The 22,081-nt window shown below is 45.2% G+C and overlaps 2 protein-coding genes across 4 annotated transcripts in view; one reads left to right on the forward strand and one right to left on the reverse strand.

The window, feature by feature from the left end:
• Positions 1-18,464, forward strand: part of DAAM2 (dishevelled associated activator of morphogenesis 2) — a 117,797-nt gene extending 99,333 nt beyond the window's left edge. Inside the window, exons 11-20 of the mRNA XM_044675301.1 lie at positions 1,130-1,236; positions 4,608-4,692; positions 5,248-5,354; positions 6,250-6,338; positions 10,136-10,304; positions 10,463-10,570; positions 11,161-11,221; positions 13,189-13,320; positions 13,499-13,669; positions 14,587-18,464. Of these exons, the coding sequence (XP_044531236.1) occupies positions 1,130-1,236; positions 4,608-4,692; positions 5,248-5,354; positions 6,250-6,338; positions 10,136-10,304; positions 10,463-10,570; positions 11,161-11,221; positions 13,189-13,320; positions 13,499-13,669; positions 14,587-14,805 (1,248 nt within the window). The 3' untranslated portion in view covers positions 14,806-18,464. The remainder of the gene's footprint in view (positions 1-1,129; positions 1,237-4,607; positions 4,693-5,247; positions 5,355-6,249; positions 6,339-10,135; positions 10,305-10,462; positions 10,571-11,160; positions 11,222-13,188; positions 13,321-13,498; positions 13,670-14,586) is intronic.
• Positions 18,465-19,672: 1,208 nt separating this feature from the next.
• Positions 19,673-22,081, reverse strand: part of MOCS1 (molybdenum cofactor synthesis 1) — a 34,036-nt gene continuing 31,627 nt past the window's right edge. For all 3 annotated transcript variants that reach the window (XM_044674429.1, XM_044674431.1, XM_044674430.1), the window contains one exon: positions 19,673-21,209. In XM_044674429.1, coding sequence (XP_044530364.1) covers positions 20,446-21,209 — 764 coding nt within the window. In that variant the 3' untranslated portion in view covers positions 19,673-20,445. The remainder of the gene's footprint in view (positions 21,210-22,081) is intronic.

A 22,081-nucleotide genomic window follows, 5' to 3' on the forward strand; every position in this document is an offset into this window, starting at 1 on the left:
CCTGCTAACTAATCCTTCCTTTAAGCAGGTGAGTTACTCTTGGGCCTCTGGACACCCCAGCTTATATCCCTTTTCCCACCTCCCATTCCATTTACTTGGGCCCCAAAGAAAAGGAATGCCCACTCATCCCATGGGAAAGAATCATCAAGGAGAGATGAGAATGTCCAGAGCAGGGGTGGGAGGAGATGATTGGGTGAATTCTATCAGTATTAGAGGTTATTTTTTGGAGATAAGCTTTGGTTAGGTGACCTGGTCTCTACTGATGAACCAGGCTGGCAAAGGAGAACCAAGAAGTCCAAGTCTACTGTAAGTGTGAGGCAAAGGGCGAATCTAGGAGTATGGGGTATAGAAGAAAGAGAACTTTGGGTTCCTGAACCTCTGAAGATTTCCTGCTTAGTTACATTGTGGGGCCCCAACCTCCAATTCCTTTTCTGCCATGCATTTATTTGCTTGGACCCCTCTCCTCCTAGGTACAATGGGCACAATATAAAGCCCCTAGAACATGTTAAGGAGACAGCTGTTGACCATTTCTGAGCCATCTTCATCTTAGGAAATTAGATGTGACTGAATGGGGCTAGACTGAGGCAGTGGGAGGGTTAGAGGTCCTGGACTTCTCCAAGTCTTAGGAATCAGATATCTCTACACGAAGCATTCACATAATCTAACTCCCCTATCCTAGGAAGAGATAGTCCCTAGTTGTCCATTTCATTCTAATCCACGAAGTCAAAAATTGAACCACGAAGTAAAAAATTTCTTCATGTCTCAATCCAATTTCTACTTATAAAAGCAGATTTTAATATCAACCCATTTTTTAAAAGAACCATGGCTCTGCAATCAGAGGACTCGGGCTCTAATCCTACCTCTGGAATTTGCTACCTGTGTGACGTTTGGCAAGTCACTAGACTTCCCTGGGCCTCAGTTTCCTCATACATAAAAAAGGGAGCTAGGTTAGATGGCCTCCAAAGTCCCATGCAGCTTTATTTTTATGATCCTATGATCCCCGATTATTTGATCCTTTCCCTGCTTCCCTCTATCCTTGGCAGCAAATGATATGGGGTTAGATAGTCCCTGGGTACCTGGGGAGGTCAAGAAGAAATAAATCCTGAACTTTTTCCCTGCTTGGTTGCAGAAAGAGATGGGCTCCACTGAAGACCTCTACCTGACCACAAGAAAGGTCAAAGAACTCTCAGTCATTGATGGCCGAAGAGCTCAAAACTGCATCATCCTCCTTTCCAAGTATGTCAATTCCCTCTACCATCAAACCCACTTCTACACATGGCCTGGCACTAAGAGATATAGATCCTACCCTCTCAGGAACTCCAAAGCTGGTTAAAGATCTCTTTCCATCTCTTTTGCCCTGAGATGAGGACAACTAGAGGTTATGCTACTACAGCTCCACCTGCTCCTGAGTTCTTTGATTCCATCAAAATTTCAGAAAACAAAAATGCTATTGCAGCCTCAGCCCCCTTAACTTTCCTATAATGGACTTGGAGAAAGTGAGCCTGTAGTATTGTGGAAAGGGACACTGGAAACCAGAAGTAAGCTCTGGCTTCTGTCCTCAGGGTGCCATGAAACTTAATAAGGGAGGACTATTTTCCAAGGTACCATTTGTAGGTGTAAATCAGTGGTTCCCAAACTTTTTTGGCCTACCGCCCCCTTTCCAGAAAAAATATTACTTAGCCCCCTGGAAATTTTTTAAAATTTTAATAGCAATTAATAGGAAAGATAAATGCACCTGTGGCCATCACCGGGCCCCCCCCCCCGGATTGCTGCAGCACCCACCAGGGGGCGGTAGTGCCCACTTTGAGAATCACTGGTGTAAATAATGCACAGGGGCTAATGGTGATGAAGGGGCCAATGATGATACAGGTACAGTACAGGTGTTACAGGTGCAAATTATGCCCAGGTGCAAATGAAAAGAGTGATGCCTTGGTTTATCAATGCTGGGGACCAGAAAAAAAAAACCAGACTGATGAGAGCTGGAAGAATAATTAGATCTCTCCATCTATTTTCTACTCTTCTATCTGAAGAGGGCAGATTATAGATCTGCAGGGAATAAATTAGATCAGTAATAAGCTGGGGCTTCTCTACACAACCAACCTGCTGAGGTTATAGAGAATTCTAGTTAGCTAGGAAGAAGCAGGCACCCAGTGAGTGTCTAAAGTTGTGTCTATTCCAGTGGGGTCTGAGTAGGAGCACGCACCAAGGAGTCTGGCTCAGAATATGCCCATGGGGTTGAGTGATCTCAGTCTCAAAACATGTTGCTTTATAGGCAGAACAAGACAGGCAGTATCCAAGCTAACAGCTCTGCTTCTGTGTGAGGCCTCCATGCCTGAATTTGGGGCCACAGGTCACAGTCCCATAACCTATTCTTAGCTCTGCCTGGGATCCACTCTCTTTCTCTTGTTGAAGCAGATGCCCTCTTATCCCATGCCTCAGTTTACCCCTACTTGGAATGGGGAGAAATCATAGCAGGAATTCTTAACCTGGAGCTCATGAACTTAAAAAAATTTTTTTTTCTTAACTCTTAACTTCTGTAATAATGCTTCCAAGGTAGATGTGCATAAGAATTAGGCAATTGGAGTTAAGTAACTAGCTCAGATCACATAGCTAGGAAGTGTCTGAGACCAAGTTTGAACCCAGGATCTCCTGTCTCTAAGCTTGGCATCTTTCCACTGAGCCACCTCACTGCTCCCATTACCTTTTTTTTTTTTAAAAAACCCTTGTACTTCAGTGTATTGTCTCATAGGTGGAAGAGTGGTAAGGGTGGGCAATGGGGGTCAAGTGACTTACCCAGGGTCACACAGCTGGGAAGTGGCTGAGGCCGGGTTTGAACCTAGGACTTCCTGTCTCTAGGCCTGACTCTCACTCCACTGAGCTACCCAGCTGCCCCCCTCCCATTACCTTTATAAAAATTATTTTAATAACCAATATAATTGGTTTTCTATATAATCTTACATCATACTATATAGCTATATAGGGCAGCTAGGTGCCACAGTAGATAGAGTTATGATCCTGGTTGCAGGAAGACTTATCTTCCTGAGTTCAAATCTGACCTCAGATACTTCCTAGCTGTGTGACCCTGGACAAGTCACTTCACCCTGTTGGCCTTAGTTTACTCATCTGTAAAGCAAGGTGTAGAAGGAAATGGCAAACCACTCCAGTAGCTTTGTCAAGAAAATCCCAACTGGAATCATGATGAGTTGGATGTGACTGAAACAACTGACCAGAAACAACACAGTACTACGTACTTAAAAGCATTCTGTGAATGGGCCCATAGATTTCCCAAAGGGAACCATCACACACACACATACACACACACACACACACACACACACACACACACACACACACACACACACACACGGTTAAGAACTCCTGGTCTAATAACACACACACACACACACACTCATACACACACACATACACACACACAAGCAGTTAAGAACTCCTGGTCTATCACACACACACACACACACACACACAAGCAGTTAAGAACTCCTGGTCTATCACACACACACACACACACACACACAAGCAGTTTTAAGAACTCCTGGTCTAATAACACACATACACACTCATACACACACACACACACACAAGCAGTTAAGAACTCCTGGTCTATCACACACACACACACACACACACACACACACTCATACACACACACAAGCAGTTAAGAACTCTTGGTCTATCACACACACACACACACACACACACACACACACACAAGCAGTTAAGAACTCCTGGTCTATCACACACACACACACACACACACGGTTAAGAACTCCTGGTCTAATAACACACACACACACACACACACTCATACACACACACACACAAGCAGTTAAGAACTCCTGGTCTATCACACACACACACACACACACACACACACACACGCACGCACGCACGCACGCACGCGCACGGTTAAGAACTCCTGCTCTATAAGATTCTGAGCTGAGAGGGAGGGCTGTTCTCTAGAGGAAAGAAGCAGGAAAGGTTATGGCACCTGTCCAGCTCCTGAAATTTCCGAAGATTCAGCAGAAGGTGGGATGCTAAGGCCACTTCTGAGTGCCAAGATAGTAGACAATTAGGCCCTTATGAGAAGGCAGAGCACAAAAATGCCATCAATTTTTAAGAGATGGTGGATGTGCTTAATAAATGCCTAATAAATGTTTGATCAATTGATTGATGTGTAGAGATTGGGGAGGGAGGCCAGGAGCCTTTGCCCTATCTCTAGACGCAAAGTTAAATCCACGGAATAGCTAATAAGTTACAGTGTCTTTGCCATAGATGTCCGTGGCAGCCAAAACAAAAATAAGTAGAAATTAGATGACTGCATTATAGGTAACTCTGTGTGAGGGGAAATAAATTGTGGTTAAGTCGCTGTATTGAAGAATGAACAGGTTTGGGTTAATCTTGGAAGGCTTCCTAAAGGTGGTCATGACCCTGAGCTAAGAGGTAATTTTGCTCAGGCAGAAGTATATTTAAAAGAATTACCTGATTTTGATTGGGAAAACTAAATTAGGAAGGTAATGAAGAGTCTAAATGGGAGGTTTGAGAAATCTCTAGAGCAGGTTACTAACAAGGCAGACTCTTGTAACCAGATTGAAGCTCTCTAATGAGGAAATCCGACGAGCCGTCCTCAAGATGGATGAGGAGGAGGACCTGGCTAAAGACATGTTGGAACAGGTAAGGCCTAAGGGATGCAAAGGTAATATGGGGGTCTTCCACTCAGATAGCTCAAGAAGAAATTTGGCTGAGAAAAATCAGGTCTTTAAAGGGGAGTTTTGAAAATTGGAATTTGGAATTGGAAAAAAAAATAGAAATTAGCCTGTTCTAGAGGGAAATGGGAAAATAATGGGAGGAATAAAATGACAGTATCTGTCACCATACTATTCTCCTATGAGTCTTGGAAATATCCTCCCATAATTTTCCAGGCAGAAATGGGGTGGGCTCACATTCATAAGAGGAAGTGAGAGGGCAGCCAGGGCTTCATCCCTAGACAAGGAGATCTTAGAGTCCTGTAATGAGTGCAGACAAAGAGGTCAACTCATCCATCTTGCCCTGAAGCAATAATAGACTTAAACAAGGGGAGATGGTCTGTTTTTTAAAACCACCCTATTAAAACCATCTCTATTTTAGGTAGTTAGTTATGCGATGGATGGACATTCTGCCATGCCAATCCATATACCCTGTTTTCTTACTGAGTTTCTTGTCTACCTCCCCCCTTGTTGCCTTCTACAGCTTCTCAAATTCATCCCTGAGAAGAGTGATGTTGACCTGTTGGAGGAACACAAGCATGAGATAGATCGAATGGCCCGGGCTGACCGTTTCCTCTATGAGATGAGCAGGTTTGGGCACAAGGGTATAAAGGGTTTGACTGGGCGATGTCTACTGCCTTGAGTTAATCGCTTATTCCTTAATGTGAGTCACTTTGGGGTAGCTCAGGAAACCTGGGGAGGGATGAGAGTTGTGATTAAGGGAGAGAAAAGGAGAAACAGAACTGGTTTTATGGGGAAACAGACCCAAAGGATTAAAGAGAGCTGAAGAAGACCAGGGGACTATAGCTTTAGCTCTGCAAGGAGATACCCTCATTTTATTCATGTGGAAACTGAGATCTAGAGTGGAAAATCACTTACCCTTAGGTTCTAAAATGTTAGTAGGGGACAGCTGGGTGACTCAATGGATAGAGAGTCAGGCCTAAAGACAGTAGGTCCTGGGTTCCAATCTAGCCTTAGACACTTTCTAGCTATGTGACCCTGGGCAAGTCACTTAACCCCCATTGCCTAGCCCTTACCAGTCTTCTGCTTTGGAACCAATACACAGTATTGATTCTAAGATGGAAGGTAAAGGTTTAAAAAATAAAATAAAATAAGTTAGTAATAGAACCAGGGCTAGATCCCAGGTCTCTAAATTCCCATTCTAGTGAGTGGATTATCCATCATTTAAGCATTACATTGTAGAACATCTACATGTAGAGCATCACACTCTTAGAGCTGAAATGAACCTCAGAGGCCTTCTAGCCCAACCCCTTTATTTTGCAGATGAAGAAACTGAGGCCTAAAAAGGTTAATCAGATCACCTAAGGCCTCTGAAGGAGCAAGAAACCTTGGGACCTCTGGCTCCTCTTTCCAGTCTATCTGACTTATGCAGGAGACTAGGCCTTCTGATAAGGACATGGAAGGATGACCTCAAGCAGGCTATTAAAATGAGTTCTCCATGACCCTCTTTCCCTTCCCTCCATAGGATTGATCACTACCAGCAGCGTCTACAGGCTCTCTTTTTTAAGAAAAAGTTTCAAGAGAGGTTGGCAGAAACCAAACCTAAAGTAGAAGGTAAGGTTGGCAGAGGCTTGGAAGAGTCTTCCCAGGGCACGGGGCTTTGGGGTGAAGGGTCAAGAGAGGCATATTTAAAGAATGGAAGAATTAGGAGGCCAGAAACAAAAAATATCAAGGTGTTCCCAGGCAGAGGGTGGCTTGTGAAATCTCTGCAGACCTCCAAACTAACTCAAAATCCAATGAAAAATAGAAAACTACTTCTCTACTAGCAACAATGCAATGACCCAGGACAATTCTGAGGGATTTAGGAGAAACAGAGCTACCCACATCCAGAGAAAGAACTGTGGGAGTAGAAACACAGAAGAAAAACAACTGCTTGGTCACATGGTTCGATGGGGATATGACTGGGGACGTAGACTCTAAATGATCACCCTAATGCAAATATCAATAATATGGAAATGAGTCTTTGCCAATGACACATGTAAAACACAGTGGAATTGTGTGTTGGCTACAAGAGGAGAGTGTAAAGAGGGGAGAGAAAGAACATGAATCATTTAACCATAGAAAAATTTTCTTAATTAATCAATTAAATAACATTTTAAAAAGAAAACTAACCCTATTAGAAAATGTATGCATGTATGTGTTGATACACATGCTGTTAAGATTGGCATATCTGGCATCTTAGCATGTTAGATGCCTAAAGACCTCAGTTCCCATATCTATAAAATGAAGGAATTGGACTAGATCACTGCTGAAGTTCTTTCCAAATCTTAATCAATGATCCTCATGACTGATCAATAAGGGAGAGGGTTTTGTTGTGTGTCTACACCATACAGCGACCCAGCATGGGATAGTAATTACGTAAGTGTAGAAGGCATTATTCTGGGTTGGGTAGGGGATGGATATTCTGGAAGAGGAGCAGAAGAACAGAGGAGCAGAAGATGGAGGAGACAATTGACAGGATATATCTAGTTGGCCTGGAGTGTCTCGTTCTTATGCTGGCGCAGCTGTTCTATGTCTGGCTAAAAGGCTGCTGGAATAGAAAGATGCCCAAGTCTTGGAGTCAAAAGACATGACTATGCTGCTAATTAGCTGTGTGATCTCACAGGAATCCCCTAACCTCTCTAACTCATTTCCTTATCTGTAATATGAGAGAAGAAGCAGCTAGGAGACTCGGTGTTGGACCCAGAGTTGGGAAACTCCAAGTTTAAATACTGCTTTGAATACTTACTAGTTGTATGTCTCTAGACAAGTCATTTAGCCTCTGTTGGCCTTTCTCCACTGGAGAAAGAGTGGTGAAAACTCCCTGGACAGTGTAGTCCATGGGGTCCCAAAGAGTAGGGCATGCCTGAAGGAATGGACAACAAAAATATGAGTGATTAGACTAAATAATTTTCAGGATCCCCTCTCACATTTGGTGCTTCTGTGTCCAGGTAGGGCCATAGAAGGTAAGGCTGGGCTTGACCAAGTACGTCTCCCTTTCCTCCCTAGACCCCAAGATAGTGGGACTTGAAGCTTCCTATAAGGAATGACAGAAATGCCCTAATTGACTGAAGGCAGGAGAGATGGCTAACTTGGTAGGCAGGGAGAATAAGAAGGGAACCTCTGAGGTGGGGAAGAAGGTGGGAATAATTTATGGAAATAGAAGGTGAGCAGAAGACTTTCTTCCCTCACCCCAGCTCATCCAAGAAGGGGATTCCAACATGTTGGTAAGAATTGGTCCATGAGTAGAGCTAAGAAACCAGAGGTCCTGACTCACCCTGAGACCCATATCTAAGAAATAGCGTGAGCACCCTCTGCTGGACACCAGAGCCAGTCAATACTCAGTGAGACTATGAGTAAAAACATTATAAAGGCATTGTTGGGATCCCAGGGAAGACGCAGATGAATCCAGAGACAGACTCCCCATTCACTTCATGCCTACCCTGCTGCTGCTAGACAACAACCATCCCAGGCTGGGTTGGGACAGGGGCGCTACCAGGAATCTGGAGGTCTCCAGCTTCATCCTATCTCTAAGTAACCCAGACAAATAGCATAGGGAAGGGTCTTACCTTTCAGCAAGCTCCCAGCTCCACTGGGAATGGATAAGGATTCAAGACACACAAATATATATAAAATAAGATACTAATATGTATATTATAAAATATATATAATAAAATATGTAATAGAATGATTTAAATAAATTATCTATGGCCAACTTTCAAGATATTTCATAATATATTTTCAGGATATTATATATAATTAATAAAATTATGTCATTTAAATAAATTCCATATAGCCACATTTCAATGCCATGCATATTATCCTCATCATCATTAATAAAAATTACATTTATTACTGGTCACTCATTTCAATCATGCCAATCTCTTCAAGACACTGGAGTACTTTGCCATTTCCTTCTAGAGCTCATTTTAAAGATAAGGAAACTGAGGCAAACAGGGTTAAATGACTTGTGTAGGATCACACACCTAGTAAGTATCTAAGGCCATATTTGAACACATGAAGATGTGTCTTCTTGACTCCAGGCCTAAGTTGCTGCAATTATTATACATGCTCTAAACATATATAATATATATTTTATTATCATATCAATAGTATTTGTACAATGTAATTGTATACTATATCATCATTTATAAATGTAATTTATATAATATATGCATACATTATATTTATAGATGCAATAAATATTTATGACTAACAATAGAGGCAGCATGATGTAGCTGATGGATAACTAGACCTGGGTTCAAATTATACATCAAACATGTACCAACTCTATGACTAAGCAAGTTATTTAACTCCTTAATGACCCAAGAACTTATCTAAGACTCTAAGATGCCTTCAAAGTAGAGTATATTTGTATTGGTAGAGGGAATTTCTTTATCTGGGAGGTTTTTGTACATATAATATATATAATATATTTTATTATCATATCAATAGTATTTGTACACTATAATTTGTATACTATATTATCTTTTATAAATGTAACTTCTATAATATATTTATACATTATATTTATAGATGCAATGTTTATGGCTAACAATAGAGACAGCTTGATATAGCTGATGGGTAACTAGACCTGGGTTCAAGTTATACATTGAACACGTACTAGCTGCATGACTAGGCAACTCATTTAACCTCTTAATGACCCAAGAAGTATCTAAGATGCCAACGAAGTGGAGTATCCTTGTATTGGTAGAGGGAATTTCCTTCTGTGGGAGTTTTTTGCACCAATAAAATCACAGCTTCCAGTCCCTATCAAAATCCCTGTGGTTCACAAGGCATCTCCCTCCCAGTTACCCTGTGGAACCATTAGGGTTTGCAAACATTGCCATTCTTATTTGACATGTAAGGAAAGTGAGAGGTGAAGAGATGGGTCTGTGGTCAGAGAGGCATTGCGTGTCGAAGCTGGAACACACAACTCGGTCTGATACTTTTCTCCCTGTAAATACATACTGTGAAAAGATTAGGGAAATGCAGTTTTTGAACTTCTTTGGAGGGGGCCGGGAGATGTGTGCAGGATAAAAGGGACCTGGTAGGAATCTGCTGTTATTCAATTGTTTGCCACCTCTCCCTTCCAACCATAAGGACAACTGAAAGCGGGTTGTAATGATATCATAAGCAAACAGAGGGGCTAGTGGGGACATCTGTTAAAAAGCAGCACAGATGACGCGAGTTGTGCGGGAGTGAGAATTCTCGCCACTTTCCAGTCTCATTCAGGAAGGCTGGAAGGGGTGAGCTTTCACCTGAAGGGCAGTGCTTCCGGGAGCTCAGGGGGGAGGTGGATGGCCACCGCCACCCAGGCCAGTGGTAGAGGTCTCACCCAGTTCTGGGGGTGACACACCTTTACCCCCCAGCCCTCCTGCTGGCCTCCAGGGAGCTGACACGCAGTCGTCAATTAAAGCGGCTCCTGGAAGTCGTCCTCGCCATCGGCAACTACATGAACAAGGGTCAACGAGGGGGAGCTTATGGCTTCCGAGTCTCCAGCCTCAACAAGATCGCCGACACCAAGTCCAGTATTGACAGGTGCGAGCCCACCTCCTTCCTTCTGCCTTCCCAACTTCCTCCATCTTCCTGCCACCCTGTGGTCTCACCCACAACTCCATCTTTCCCTGGTGCCCTGCTTGGATTTCTTCCTTTTTCCCTCTGGCTCATTCCCATTTCCCCCCACCTCCAAACTGCAGGAACATCTCATTGCTCCATTACCTAATCATGATTTTGGAAAAGAATTTCCCAGACATCCTGAACATGCCTGCTGAGCTTCAGCATCTCCCCGAGGCTGCTAAAGTCAAGTGAGTGGACACATCCTTCTCTATCATTGTTCTGGTCAGCCAGGCTTAGACCTATTCTCCAGATCCCTCCTGGCTCCTGCTTATTTCCACTGGGCTCCACTAGCAAGGAGGGACTGGGGAAAGGGAGCGCAGCTCTCAGGACTGTATTGAGTGGCAAGGAGAAGCCAAGCAAAGTGGAACCTTCTGCTGTGGACAATCTATTCGCAAATGAAAGTCAATTGCAAAGAATTTCCTTAAACAGAATTAATTAAATTAAGTGATTAATTAAAATTAATTAACTAAATTAATTATTTAAACATTTCTCTTTTTCAGTGAAAACATAACTTTTCACCTGAAAGCCCAGATTTTAAATAAATAGAATAAATTCATATAGAAAATCCGAATCTTGCCCCTGTTTGAGATCTCAGCTCTCACAAGGGAAAGGGCTTAGAGATGGGGGGAGTGGAGGCCTGCGTTAGAGACTTCTGTGGAAGGGAAGGGGAGTCAGGAAGCAGGAAGGGGGGGGTTCATTCTCTCCCTCCATTCCCCCCTTCCTCCTACTTCCACATGGGAAAAAAAAAGTCCAATCTTCTGACCTGTTTCCCTTGCAGTCTGTCAGAGCTAGAGAAGGAGATAAACAACATCAGAAAAGGGCTGAGAGCTGTGGAAGTGGTGAGTACTCCTGGATGCCCATCCCCAAAGGCTTGGGAGTTGGTACTGTAGGAGGCAAGAGGTTTGGAGAGAACTGCCCTCTGACTGGATTGCAAACCCTGCCCCTTCCCTCATGTTTCATGTGTGTTATAGTTTTTTTAGTCATTCTCCACCCCACCCCAATTAGATTTAAGCCACTTAAGACAAAGGATTGTACTTTATATTTCTCTGTATCTTGCCCTATGTCAATCCCCACCCTTCCCCACCCAGTACCTGGCACAGTGCTGCTGAGGCCACCTGGTAAGTGCTCTACTTGCCAGCTGGCTGATTAATTGGCTGGGACCAAGATGCCTCCTCAAATTTCTGCCTGTGTTTAGGATCCAATTCAAGACAACGAGTAATCTAAAAAGTCATTTCTTTTGGGCTGTTGGATGAATTCGGTTTCAATTTTGCCTTCCTAATTATGTTTAACTTAGGTTGATAATAAAATGAGCTAATATTCCTTCTATCCAGGAAACAGGGGTAGGTGGGAGGGAGCTGGAGAAGTTGCGGGGGGTGGGAGGTGGCCTAAATGTCTGCCAGAGAAATAGTCCTGGACACTATGTCCAGGATAATACGAATTCATATGGAAAGGATCATAAGATCATAGACTCAGGGCTAGAATACAGCTTAAGAGAGCATTCATTTTTAAAAAAATCTTTCGTACTTTATGAATTTAAAAGCATAATTCTAAAAATGGGTCTCTAGGCTTCCCCAGAATGACAAAAGGGGCCTATGACACAAACTAGACTAAGGACTAATGACTAAGAATCCCTGCTCTAAAGGTCATTTGGCCCAACCTCCTCATTTTATAACTGAGGAAACTGAGGCTCAGGGTTGGATAAGGGACTGGTAATGGTACATAATAAATTTAGGTAATAAATTTAATTCAAGATACTCATTGATTTCTCTTCACCTCATTCCTGGGAAGATTCTCCTTTTCTCTAAGGACTCGGTTCTCTGTTCCAGAGCATCTTAGTACATTTCTCCTCTGGATGCTAACCTACATTGGTCAAATACTGAAACATCCTGCAACCTTTCTCTGAGCCTCTGGGTAGCTCCTTCTGATGGGTATGGTGAGATGGAGAAACAGGGACCTACTCTGGTTCAGTGTGAGGATGCTGGCTAGAGATATGCTGACTTGGGTGACAGGCAGAAGATGTGCAAATCCACACAGAATGAGAATGGAGTTGGATTGCAAATTCGATTGCTTGAGGCTAGATATCAGGAAAAACATAGAGACCTAGAAGGCTAGAGAATTAAGTTCTATGAAAGTCCCTAAAAAGAGGAGTGAACTCCTTTCTCTTTTTCTCAGCCTGTTCAAAGGTAGTAATAGACAGGGGAATGGACATCATGATTTTCTTTTCTAAACCCTTAGCTACTGGCCTAGAATCATAAGCATTGATTTCAAGGCAGAAGAGCGGTAAGGACTAAGTAGATGGGGTTAAGTGATTTGCCCAGGGCCACACAGCAAGGAAGTGTTTGAGGCCAGGACCTCCATTCTCCAGACACAGCTTTCTATCCACAGAGCCACCTAGCTGCCCATACCATGTCCTTTTTTTTTTTTTTAATTTTTTTTTAAACCCTTAACTTCTGTGTATTGACTTATAGGTGGAAGATTGGTAAGGGTAGGCAATGGGGGTCAAGGGACTTGCCCAGGGTCACACAGCTGGGAAGTGTCTGAGGCCGGATTTGAACCTAGGACCTCCTGTCTCTAGGTCTGGCTCTCAATCCACTGAGCCACCCAGCTGCCCCCATACCATGTCCTTTTGAGGAGCCTTCCAGCCCAATAAATTCTGAGAATGCCTCCTTACTGTGTTTCTATTGGTACAAGGAAGGGTAGGAGTCTGGTATAGATGAGAGACTTCTTTCCCCATTTACCTTCTCTCACTTTTGGACAATTTTAGCTTGAAATCCTCTTCTCCTTTCATTTTCTCCTGGCTTTACAGGAGCTAGAATATCAGAAGCACCAGAAAAGGGAGACGGGCGATAAGTTCATCCCAATCATGAGTGACTTCATCACTGTTGCCAGCTTCAGTTTCTCAGAGCTAGAAGATCAGCTCAATGAGGCCAGGGATAAGGTAGGGATACTCCTACCCTCTCATCTTCCTGATCCTCACTCCTAGCTTCACAAAGCCCCCTAAGGCAAACTAGGGAATCCCTTAAACCTGAATTTCCTCAGACCCCAGCCCCTAATAACCAATCCTCCAATTCTTGACCTACTCAATGGATTCTTCTCCATTCTGCTCCCAATGACAGTTTGCCAGGGCACTGAAGCACTTTGGAGAACCTGAGGGCAAGATGCAACCAGATGAGTTTTTTGGCATCTTTGACACCTTCCTACAGGCCTTCTCTGAGGCCCAACAGGATCTAGACACCATGAGGCGAAAGAAGGAAGAGGAGGAGAGACGGGCACGAATGGAAGCCATGGTAGGGGGAAGAGAATGGGGATAGAGGGGAGGAGGAAGTGGGAAGAAGAAAAGATTTGGAAGAAAGAAAGTAGGGCTGGGAGATAACAGGGAGAGATGACAGGGGGTGCTCTGTGATACTTTGTAGAGAGGATCAAGGTTTGAGGAGTACATTAAGTCTAGGAGGGATCATTGATCAGTTCCTCCCCCTTCCCCTCATTCATTACAGGAACATAGATAATGTTCAGAAGTATTATCAATTATATTAAACAACAGAAAATGGATAGTAACTGAGAGACACTGGAGAAAGAAGGGGGAGGCCCTGAGGAAGAGAATTAGGGATTCAGATTACTTCAAGGAAAGTTAGGAATCAGTGTGAGGGGTAGGAGGAAGGGAATAAGCATTTATAGAAAGCCTACTAGGTGCCAGACTTCACAGATAGCTCATGTGATCCTCACAACAATCCTTCCAGGTAAATACATTTATTAACTCCTTTTTATAGTTGAGGAAACTGAGGCAGGGGCTAAATGACTTGCCCCAGAATCATACAGCTAGTATCTGAAGCTTTATCTTCCCCAACTCAAGGCCCAGCATTCTATTTAAGCCCACCAAGAAGACTATAAGGCGATTTAGTTTAGCAAGAAAAGTAGAGCCAGGAGATTGACTTTTGGTATATTTTTTCATTTTTTAAAATGCTTTTGTTTGGAAAGAAAAAAAGAAAAAAGTACTATTTAAATACTAATTGTTAATATTACTATTAGTCAGAAACTGGGCCATTTTTGAGAAGAGTGGGATTATGAATTCCCACCTTGGGACCAGGAACCAGAGAAGGTTCCTGAGTGGGGATGCGCAGAGGAGTGAGAGTTTGATCCCTAGTCCTTCCTTGGGCTGGCCTCCCTCCAACCCGCTATCACTGACCTGGCATGTCTTCACCCTTAGCTGAAGGAACAGCGGGAGCGGGAGCGAAGACAGCGAAAGGCAGCTGTTGGTGTCAGCTCCTTGGAGGAGGGCGGAGAGTTTGATGACCTGGTGTCTGCTCTGCGCTCAGGTGAAGTCTTTGACAAGGACTTGTCCAAGCTCAAAAGAAGCCGCAAGCGGTCAGGGACCCAAATGCCGGAAATAAGCCGGGAGCGGGCAGTGAACAAGCTAAATTATTGACTTGGAGACTTTGGCGGCAGAAAGAGGATGACTTCTGCTCAAGGAAACTGAGAGAGGATGAAAAGGGGCAAAGTAGGGGGTTGCCTAATTAGGTGATTAAGCTGAATTTGGGGCAAGTGGTGTGTGGCTGGCCCAAGTATGTCCCCCTTACTTCAGGGGCTTTCTTTTAGTCCCTTTCTTGTGTCCTGCCCTCCATTCTGTTGTGGCTGACTCCTGCTCCAAAAGCATCTCCAGTTATGTCTATTGTTACTCAGCCAGAGGTCCTGGGACTTCCCAGGAATGCCTAGAAGTTGTGCTGAGGATCCACAGCCCCACCTAGGAACCCGCGTGTTGGCATAGAATGGCTCTAGCATCTCAAAGATCAGCTCTGAGCCCCCACTGAAGGCAAAACAAGATGTTTCACTGACAGGGTAGTAGGAGCAGGGCATTTGCTTTGTATGGCCTCTGAGAGCTTTTTAAAGCACATAGTCTTCTCAGCCTTGGTACTGATGCCCCTTTCTCTGGAGCATCTAGGTCAGGGACAGGTCTGGTTGCGAATCTGAAGACAAAATGTTCTACTTGGATGAAAGAGAAAAAGGAAAAAAAAGAATTTCTGGAAGCTGCCAAAACACAAACAAGTTTTTAAAACATCTTCTCTAAGAGTGCATTTGGATTATGCTTATCTAAGGGGTGGAATGGAAAGACAAATGGAGGGAAGTATGTAAGTGTGGCCAAAGCAAAAAAAAAAAGAAAAAGAAAAAAAGAAAAGTGGTTCAAGGAGAAGGAAGACAGTCTAGATCAGGTACAAGCTGAAGAATAGAGTTATTTTCCTCAACAGACTTTTGGTATAGAAGAGAGACTTAATATGGCTAGAAAATGCCTGAGCCCCTATCTTACCTTCAGTGAAACATTAATTTTATAACCTAAGTCAGGGACTTGGGCTTATGTATGAACTCTATTCCCTACCCTCAGAATGGAATCTGGCCTGCCACAGTTCCTTCTCCCTTTTCTTGGAGGGGAATGATTTGGGATCAGCTGCCTGGGCCTCTTTCCAAACCCCACCCCTCTCTTCTGGAACACAAACCCTTGACACCCTGCCCTCTCTGCCGACACCTCCGCCTCGCCCCCCACCACACACATGCTCCCATTCAAATGTACATATACCCACTGACCATTGTCCTGGAGACATGGAATATGTGGGCTCTCTGTCAGGAGCCCAGAAAACACCAGCACCTCAGCCCTCAGTTGTTTTTTTTCCGGCTCTCTTAAAAAATCTTCTTTTCTCACAGCCTCATTTCCTTCAGATTCTGCTTAATTTCCAATGCATGCTTGTCTCATAAAAGTGGGCGCAACCAGTCCCTTCTCCACCCTGGCCATCCAGGCCTTACCTATCTTGGGGAAAATCTTGGGGTTCATGGGAGGGGTGGAGAGCCATTTAGAAGAAAATTATCTCTTCCCTCAGCTGGAGTGAACCATCAATGGGGATGGATGAGACAAGTCATTTCTCCACAGCTTTCAAGAGATGGTCACATATTGAAAAACTGTACCCTGCAAATCAGGCCCAATATAGCCAGTCCGTGTTTACATATCTCCAGTGAGGGATTTACCATTTAGGACCAGTGGGCCAAGCTCAGACCTAAGAACAGGAGGGTTGTGGATTCAAAGAACTGTGAGTGACCATAGTGACTCGCTTCAAAAAGTGGTCACAAAGGGCAGAGAGCTTGGAGCCAAGAGGTGGGTATGGCCTCTAGCTACTTACCTTCCAAATCTGTTCCCTACTTCCCAGCTGCTGAAATAGGTAGCCCTGCTAGAAAGTAGGATAGCTAGGGGGACAGGTTGACAAGATGACCTGCTGGTATCTCCCTTCCAGCTCTAGAGGTTCTTTTCCATTCTCCATCCCCCATGATCTTAACCCTCATCTTACACTGTCCTTTGAGCAGCTCCCCGATGCCCTGCCCTCTAATTCCTGATCTATAAGGAATCAGGAAGACCAGACGTATCATGACCATGGCAAAGGAAAGAAGTCTCTAATTTGCAGTGGACTTTCCCCATTCGTTTATCATGATCTTAAGCCTTTAAGTGCCTTCTACTTGGAGTTACTACCAGATTCCCTTCGTGTCTCTATAATATTTGTTCTCTCTAACTCTCCCTTCTCAGGGCGGCCTGAGCTCTCCAGCTGCCATTCTTCTGACTTCATCTCAGATTAAATTCTTTGGGAAGGGGAGAGGGGCAGTGAGTATCCTGGGTGATCAAGGTGATTAAAGGCAAGGTGATTAAAGAGCCTTGTCTGTGAGAAAGGAGAGGGGAGGCCGAACTGCCCCCTGAAGAGCATGTGCTCAGCCTGTGTTATGTGTGAGTTGGGCTGGAGGAAATGGCTGAGGGAATGGGGTGATGTTTTCACCCAAGTGTAGGATGGACAGGGTCAAAGACAGGAAAGAGGGAAGAGCCCAGTTGTTTGGACTGGGGATGTTGGGGAGGGATGTGATTGTCGTTGTTGTCCTCTGGAGTTCTGACTAAAAGCTCTCTCTCTCTCACAGACACTCCCTAGGCCCCAGGAGGCATTGGGAAGGATTTCAGCCACATTTGTCCAAGGAGCTAATGGGATGGAAAGTTGGGATATTGGGAAAGGTATTAATTTGACCAATTTAGTAGGACTTTTCTCTGTCCTGGTGTACACCCATGATGTAAACCACTTCTTTCCCCCTTCTCCTCCCAAGCCATAAAGCAAACAGTGCTAGTACCCCTTCCCCCTGCCCCTACAACATAGTCCCACTCCATAGAGGGTGGCAAGCAGTAGGGCAGTCTAGCCATAGCATGTGTTTCTTTCTCCTGGCATCCCCTTTGTACTGCCACAGAAAAGTCCCAGATTCTGACATCTGGAGATACCTGGTAGCAATTGTGCCTTTCTGTCCAGGAGTACGTGGCACATGCAGTTTTGTTTAGTCTGTTTCTATTTTAGATAAGGCCCATCACCCCTGGGAGCCCAATTTCTATTTATTGTTCCCTAGTTCCTGCTGGCCCATAGGGCCAATGGGGGCAGTGGAGGCTGCTTGGCAAGACTAAACTCCCCATCATCACCCCCAACAGACAGACTGAAGAGGCTGGCCCAGTGAGAATTGGGGGTGAGGGGAGCCACTGATAGATGCCCCATTGAGTCTGGGTCGATCTGGTACCTGGTGTACTGCCTTGTTTTAATCTCTTACAAACCATTGAGTTTTGTCCTTTGCCCTTCTCCCTCTGGTCTGCCTTTTCTTGGGGTACATTTTCCCCACTGTCTAATTTTACATCAGATGCAGAATTCATGTTTGATGTAATGCAACCTCCCTTCCCTGCCCTCCCCCAGTACCCTCGAACTTTCCCCTACCCCCAAGGAAGAATGCAGACCCGACCTACCCTTGGCTTCCATCTCCATCTCCCACATGAGGAAGCTGGCTGGAGGAGGAATCTAAGGCAGGGGTGGGAGGGGGTAAATGTATCTCCTCCTTTTGTCAGTCTTTTCCAAACCCCCAAGCTGGGGCTGTCCCTTTCCATCAGTCACACCTCAGTGGCACTGTCACATTCACCAGCTATCTCAGACAATGAGTCTAATGTACAAAATCTGTAGTGTCCTTTTTATTCGCACCTTTTTTTTTTATAAGAATATACTGTAATACTAAAAATATTAAATCCGTACAGCCCCATGACTGCCTTCTTGTGCCTAATTTTTGTTGTCTGGCCTCTTTTTGCCTTGGGTGAGAGTTTATGTCTCAAAAGTGAGGGAGATGACATGGAGACAGAAGCTGAGGGAAAGGAAGACAGCTATGACCAGGAGGGAGAGCCTCAGACTGGCTGGGGGTGTGGGGGTGTGGGAAGACAGAGAAATCATAGTTTTAAATAAAGAAGCATCCTGGGGAATATATTATTGCAAAACAAGAAGTTAACCTGTATTAGATATCGTCTAGTCTGGTATCATAATGGGAAGCCCTTTCTAGTGGTTAAGCGTGTTGATATTCAGTTGTGTCTGACTCTTTGTGAGCCCATCTGGGGTTTTCTTGGCAGAGACACTTGGGGTGGTTTGCCATTTCCTTCTCCAGCTCATTTTACAGATGAGGAAACTGAGGCAAGCAGGGTTAAGTGACATGCCCAGGATCCCATGGCTAGTAAGTATCTGAGGTTAGATTTGAACTCAAGAAGAATTATACATACATATATATATATATTCTATATAATTTAGGTGCTATTATTATCCCCTTTACAGTTGAGGGAACTGAGGCAAACAGCGGCTAAGTGACTTGTCACAGTTGCACAGTTAGGAAGTATCTGAGACTGTATATGAACTCTGACTCCAGGCCCAATGCTGTATCCACTACCCTGCCTCTGTGAAATAGGACAATTACGGTAAATCTGCAAGGGGATGTGGGTTGGGGGAGAAGGCAGGCTACATTCTGGAGCCGTAGAGAAATCAACCCCAAACAGGGGTGGTCACTAAGTTCCCTTCCAAGGGTAAAAATGAGAAGTCCACGGCTAAGTTGAAATCTTCCTCATTGTCTCATTCCTTTTCTCACCCCACCTACATAAACTTCCTAGGAATCAGGCCACCCATAAATCTTTGCTCCTTTGGCTCCTTGGAACAAGGCTATCTCAAGAAGGATGAGGTTTAGAGAAGGGTGGAGGAAATGCACCGTCCTCCTTTGGCTGCAGAGGTGAGAGGTGATGGCTGTGGAATGTTACCTCTCCTGTCAGATGTCCTCTCTGCCTTGGCTGGTTTTTATGAATCGTTTGTTGCTATCATAAAGGAAGGCTCCTCTGGGGTGTGGGAAGCTGAATCTGGAAATGATTGTGATGTGTACACACACACACACACACACACACACACACACACACCCTAAAGGCATCAATAAGACCAGCATGCACAAATCCTTAGGACCTCTCCTCCCTTCTTCCCTGTCTGAGAAAAGAAAGTGGACCAAAGTCCTCTCCCAGGATGGAAGGGGCCTTCAGCCCACCAGAGTGGGAGCTGGGAAGATAAGGGAGCAACAACCAATTGGGGAGAGTCCCAAAGTCTAGTGCAGGGCACCAAGGCTTGAAGCAAGGCAAAAACAAATATGGTGGAAAAAATGGTGACTAAAGGAGGGTAGATTGGGGTCCGAGATATTCATACACTCTCTTATCCAGGACCACCAACTTAAGTTGTAGATGATTCAGACCTTTGGTTCCCCTCTACTGGCTTCACAGCATTATTCCAAGAGTCAAATAATATCATGGATGTAAAAGTATTTTGACAAGTGTTGAATGCTCTACAAATGTAAAATATCATCATTATTCTTGGGTTTCAATATCCCCAGCTATAAAATGGGAGTTCTAAGCCCATTTCTGCTTCTGACCTGCTGCCATCTTTACCGCTTTGGCCTGCCTCGTGACGCTTCCTCTCTGGGCCTCTGTTTCTTTATCTGTAAAATGAACATTTGGGGCTAGATCGTCTAGACTCCTCTTACGCTACTTCCCCAGCTGGGCTATGTTTGGTCCTGGATGACGGGGAGTGGTGAAAAGACACCGTGACCCAAAGATGAAATGCCCCTCCAAAGGCGTTCCTCATCCTGGAGGCCGATACAAAGTCAGAGAGAGACTCAGAAGGGAGGGGGCTTCGGGGTGCCGGCGTGGGGGCTGCGGTGGTTTGGACTTTCAGCTTCGCTTGAAGTCCCCCCGCTGGCCCCCCGTTTTGCTAAGCAGCCTGATCTCTCCGAGGACAATGTCTCTGCTGACGGCTTTGCACATGTCGTAGAGGGTGAGGGCGGCTACGGACGCAGAAGTCAGGGCCTCCATCTCCACGCCGGTGGGGCCCCACGCCCGACATGATGCCTGGATCACTACAGCATGGCGGGCCGCATCCAGATCCAGCTGAACCTCGGTGTGGCTCAGGGCCACGTGATGGCACAGTGGGATCAGCTGACTGGTCAGTTTGGCTGCCTGGATTCCAGCCAGCTGGGCCACGGCCAAGGCGTCACCTTTCTGTAGCTGGTTCTGGCGAACAAGGTGGAAGGCCTTAGGCCCCAGGAGGACCACGGCCGAGGCCACGGCCACTCGCTCTGTGCTTGGCTTTCCACCCACATCCACCATGGAGGCTCGGCCTTCTGAGTCCACGTGGGTCAGCTGGTCTGAGGGCGGAGAGCGTCTGGGGGAAGCGGGCGGAGCTGGTGTCTCTGGGTGAAGGCACTTAGGGCTGGAGTCGGGGTCCTGTGGGGGAGCGCTGTAGAATCTCCGGGGAGAGCCTGCCTCGAGCCGTGGCTGGATTGGACGAAGGACCGGTGGGAATCCCCATCCTGTCCGCACGGCCCCCGTCTGACCAGAGAAACCCTCTCTGGCCCTCAGGCCCTGCATGTGCAGAGAATTCCAGGGGGGACGTCTGGAGGGGGTCAGAGGAGCATCCCGGAGCTCTGGAAAGCACCCTACAAGGAGAGGGGGGAGAAGAGAAGAGGTTGAACCGCTCGAAAAGGAGGTTGAAGCTAAGAAGGGAGGGAAAACCGTGGGCAGAAAGCCACAGAGACACGAGCAGAGGGCGAGAGGCAAAGATAAACTCTGAATCAAATAGTGTCACAAAAGGTTTCACTCTTTCCTAGTTATTATCACCAGCTCTGGGTCAGCTTCACCAGCAAGCTCCAAAAACAATGATCTGGACTGTGAGCTCCTATTCTGGGAAATCCTAAGCAAAAGGAAGCTACTCCCTCCCATCCGTGTATTATAACTTAAGAGTCAATGAGCTGGGGGAAGCTGGGTGGCTCAGTGAATTGAGAGCTGGGCCTAGAAATAGGAAGTCTGGGGTTCAAATCTGGCCTCAGATACTTCCTAGACCCCCATTGCCTACCCTTACCACTCTTCTGCCTTGGAGCCAATACACAGTATTGACTCCAAGAGAGAAGGTAAGGGTTTAAAAAAAAAAACAAAAACAAAAAACCTCTTACTAGGCAATGGGGGTCAAGTGACTTGCCCAGGGTCACACAGCTGGGAAGCCTAGGACCTCCCTAGGCTTGACTCTCAATCCACTGAGCTACCCAGCTGCCCCCCAGAAAGTAAGAGTTTTTATGAAAAATTAAAAAAAAAAAAAGTCATTGGGCCAGGAGCAACTAAATGGTGAGAAAGCTAGGTCCGAAGATGAGAAGTCCTGGGTTCAAATCTGGCCTCAGACACTTCCTAGCTGTGTGAACCTGGGCAAGCCACTTAATCCTCATTGCCTTATTGCTGTTCTGCCTTGGAACTGATACTTAGTATTGATTCTAAAACAGAAGGTAAGGGTTTATAAAAGGCTAATGGATCAGATGGC

This window comes from Gracilinanus agilis, chromosome 4 (assembly GCF_016433145.1).
Source record: "Gracilinanus agilis isolate LMUSP501 chromosome 4, AgileGrace, whole genome shotgun sequence".
Classification (NCBI taxonomy): Eukaryota; Metazoa; Chordata; class Mammalia; order Didelphimorphia; family Didelphidae; genus Gracilinanus; species Gracilinanus agilis.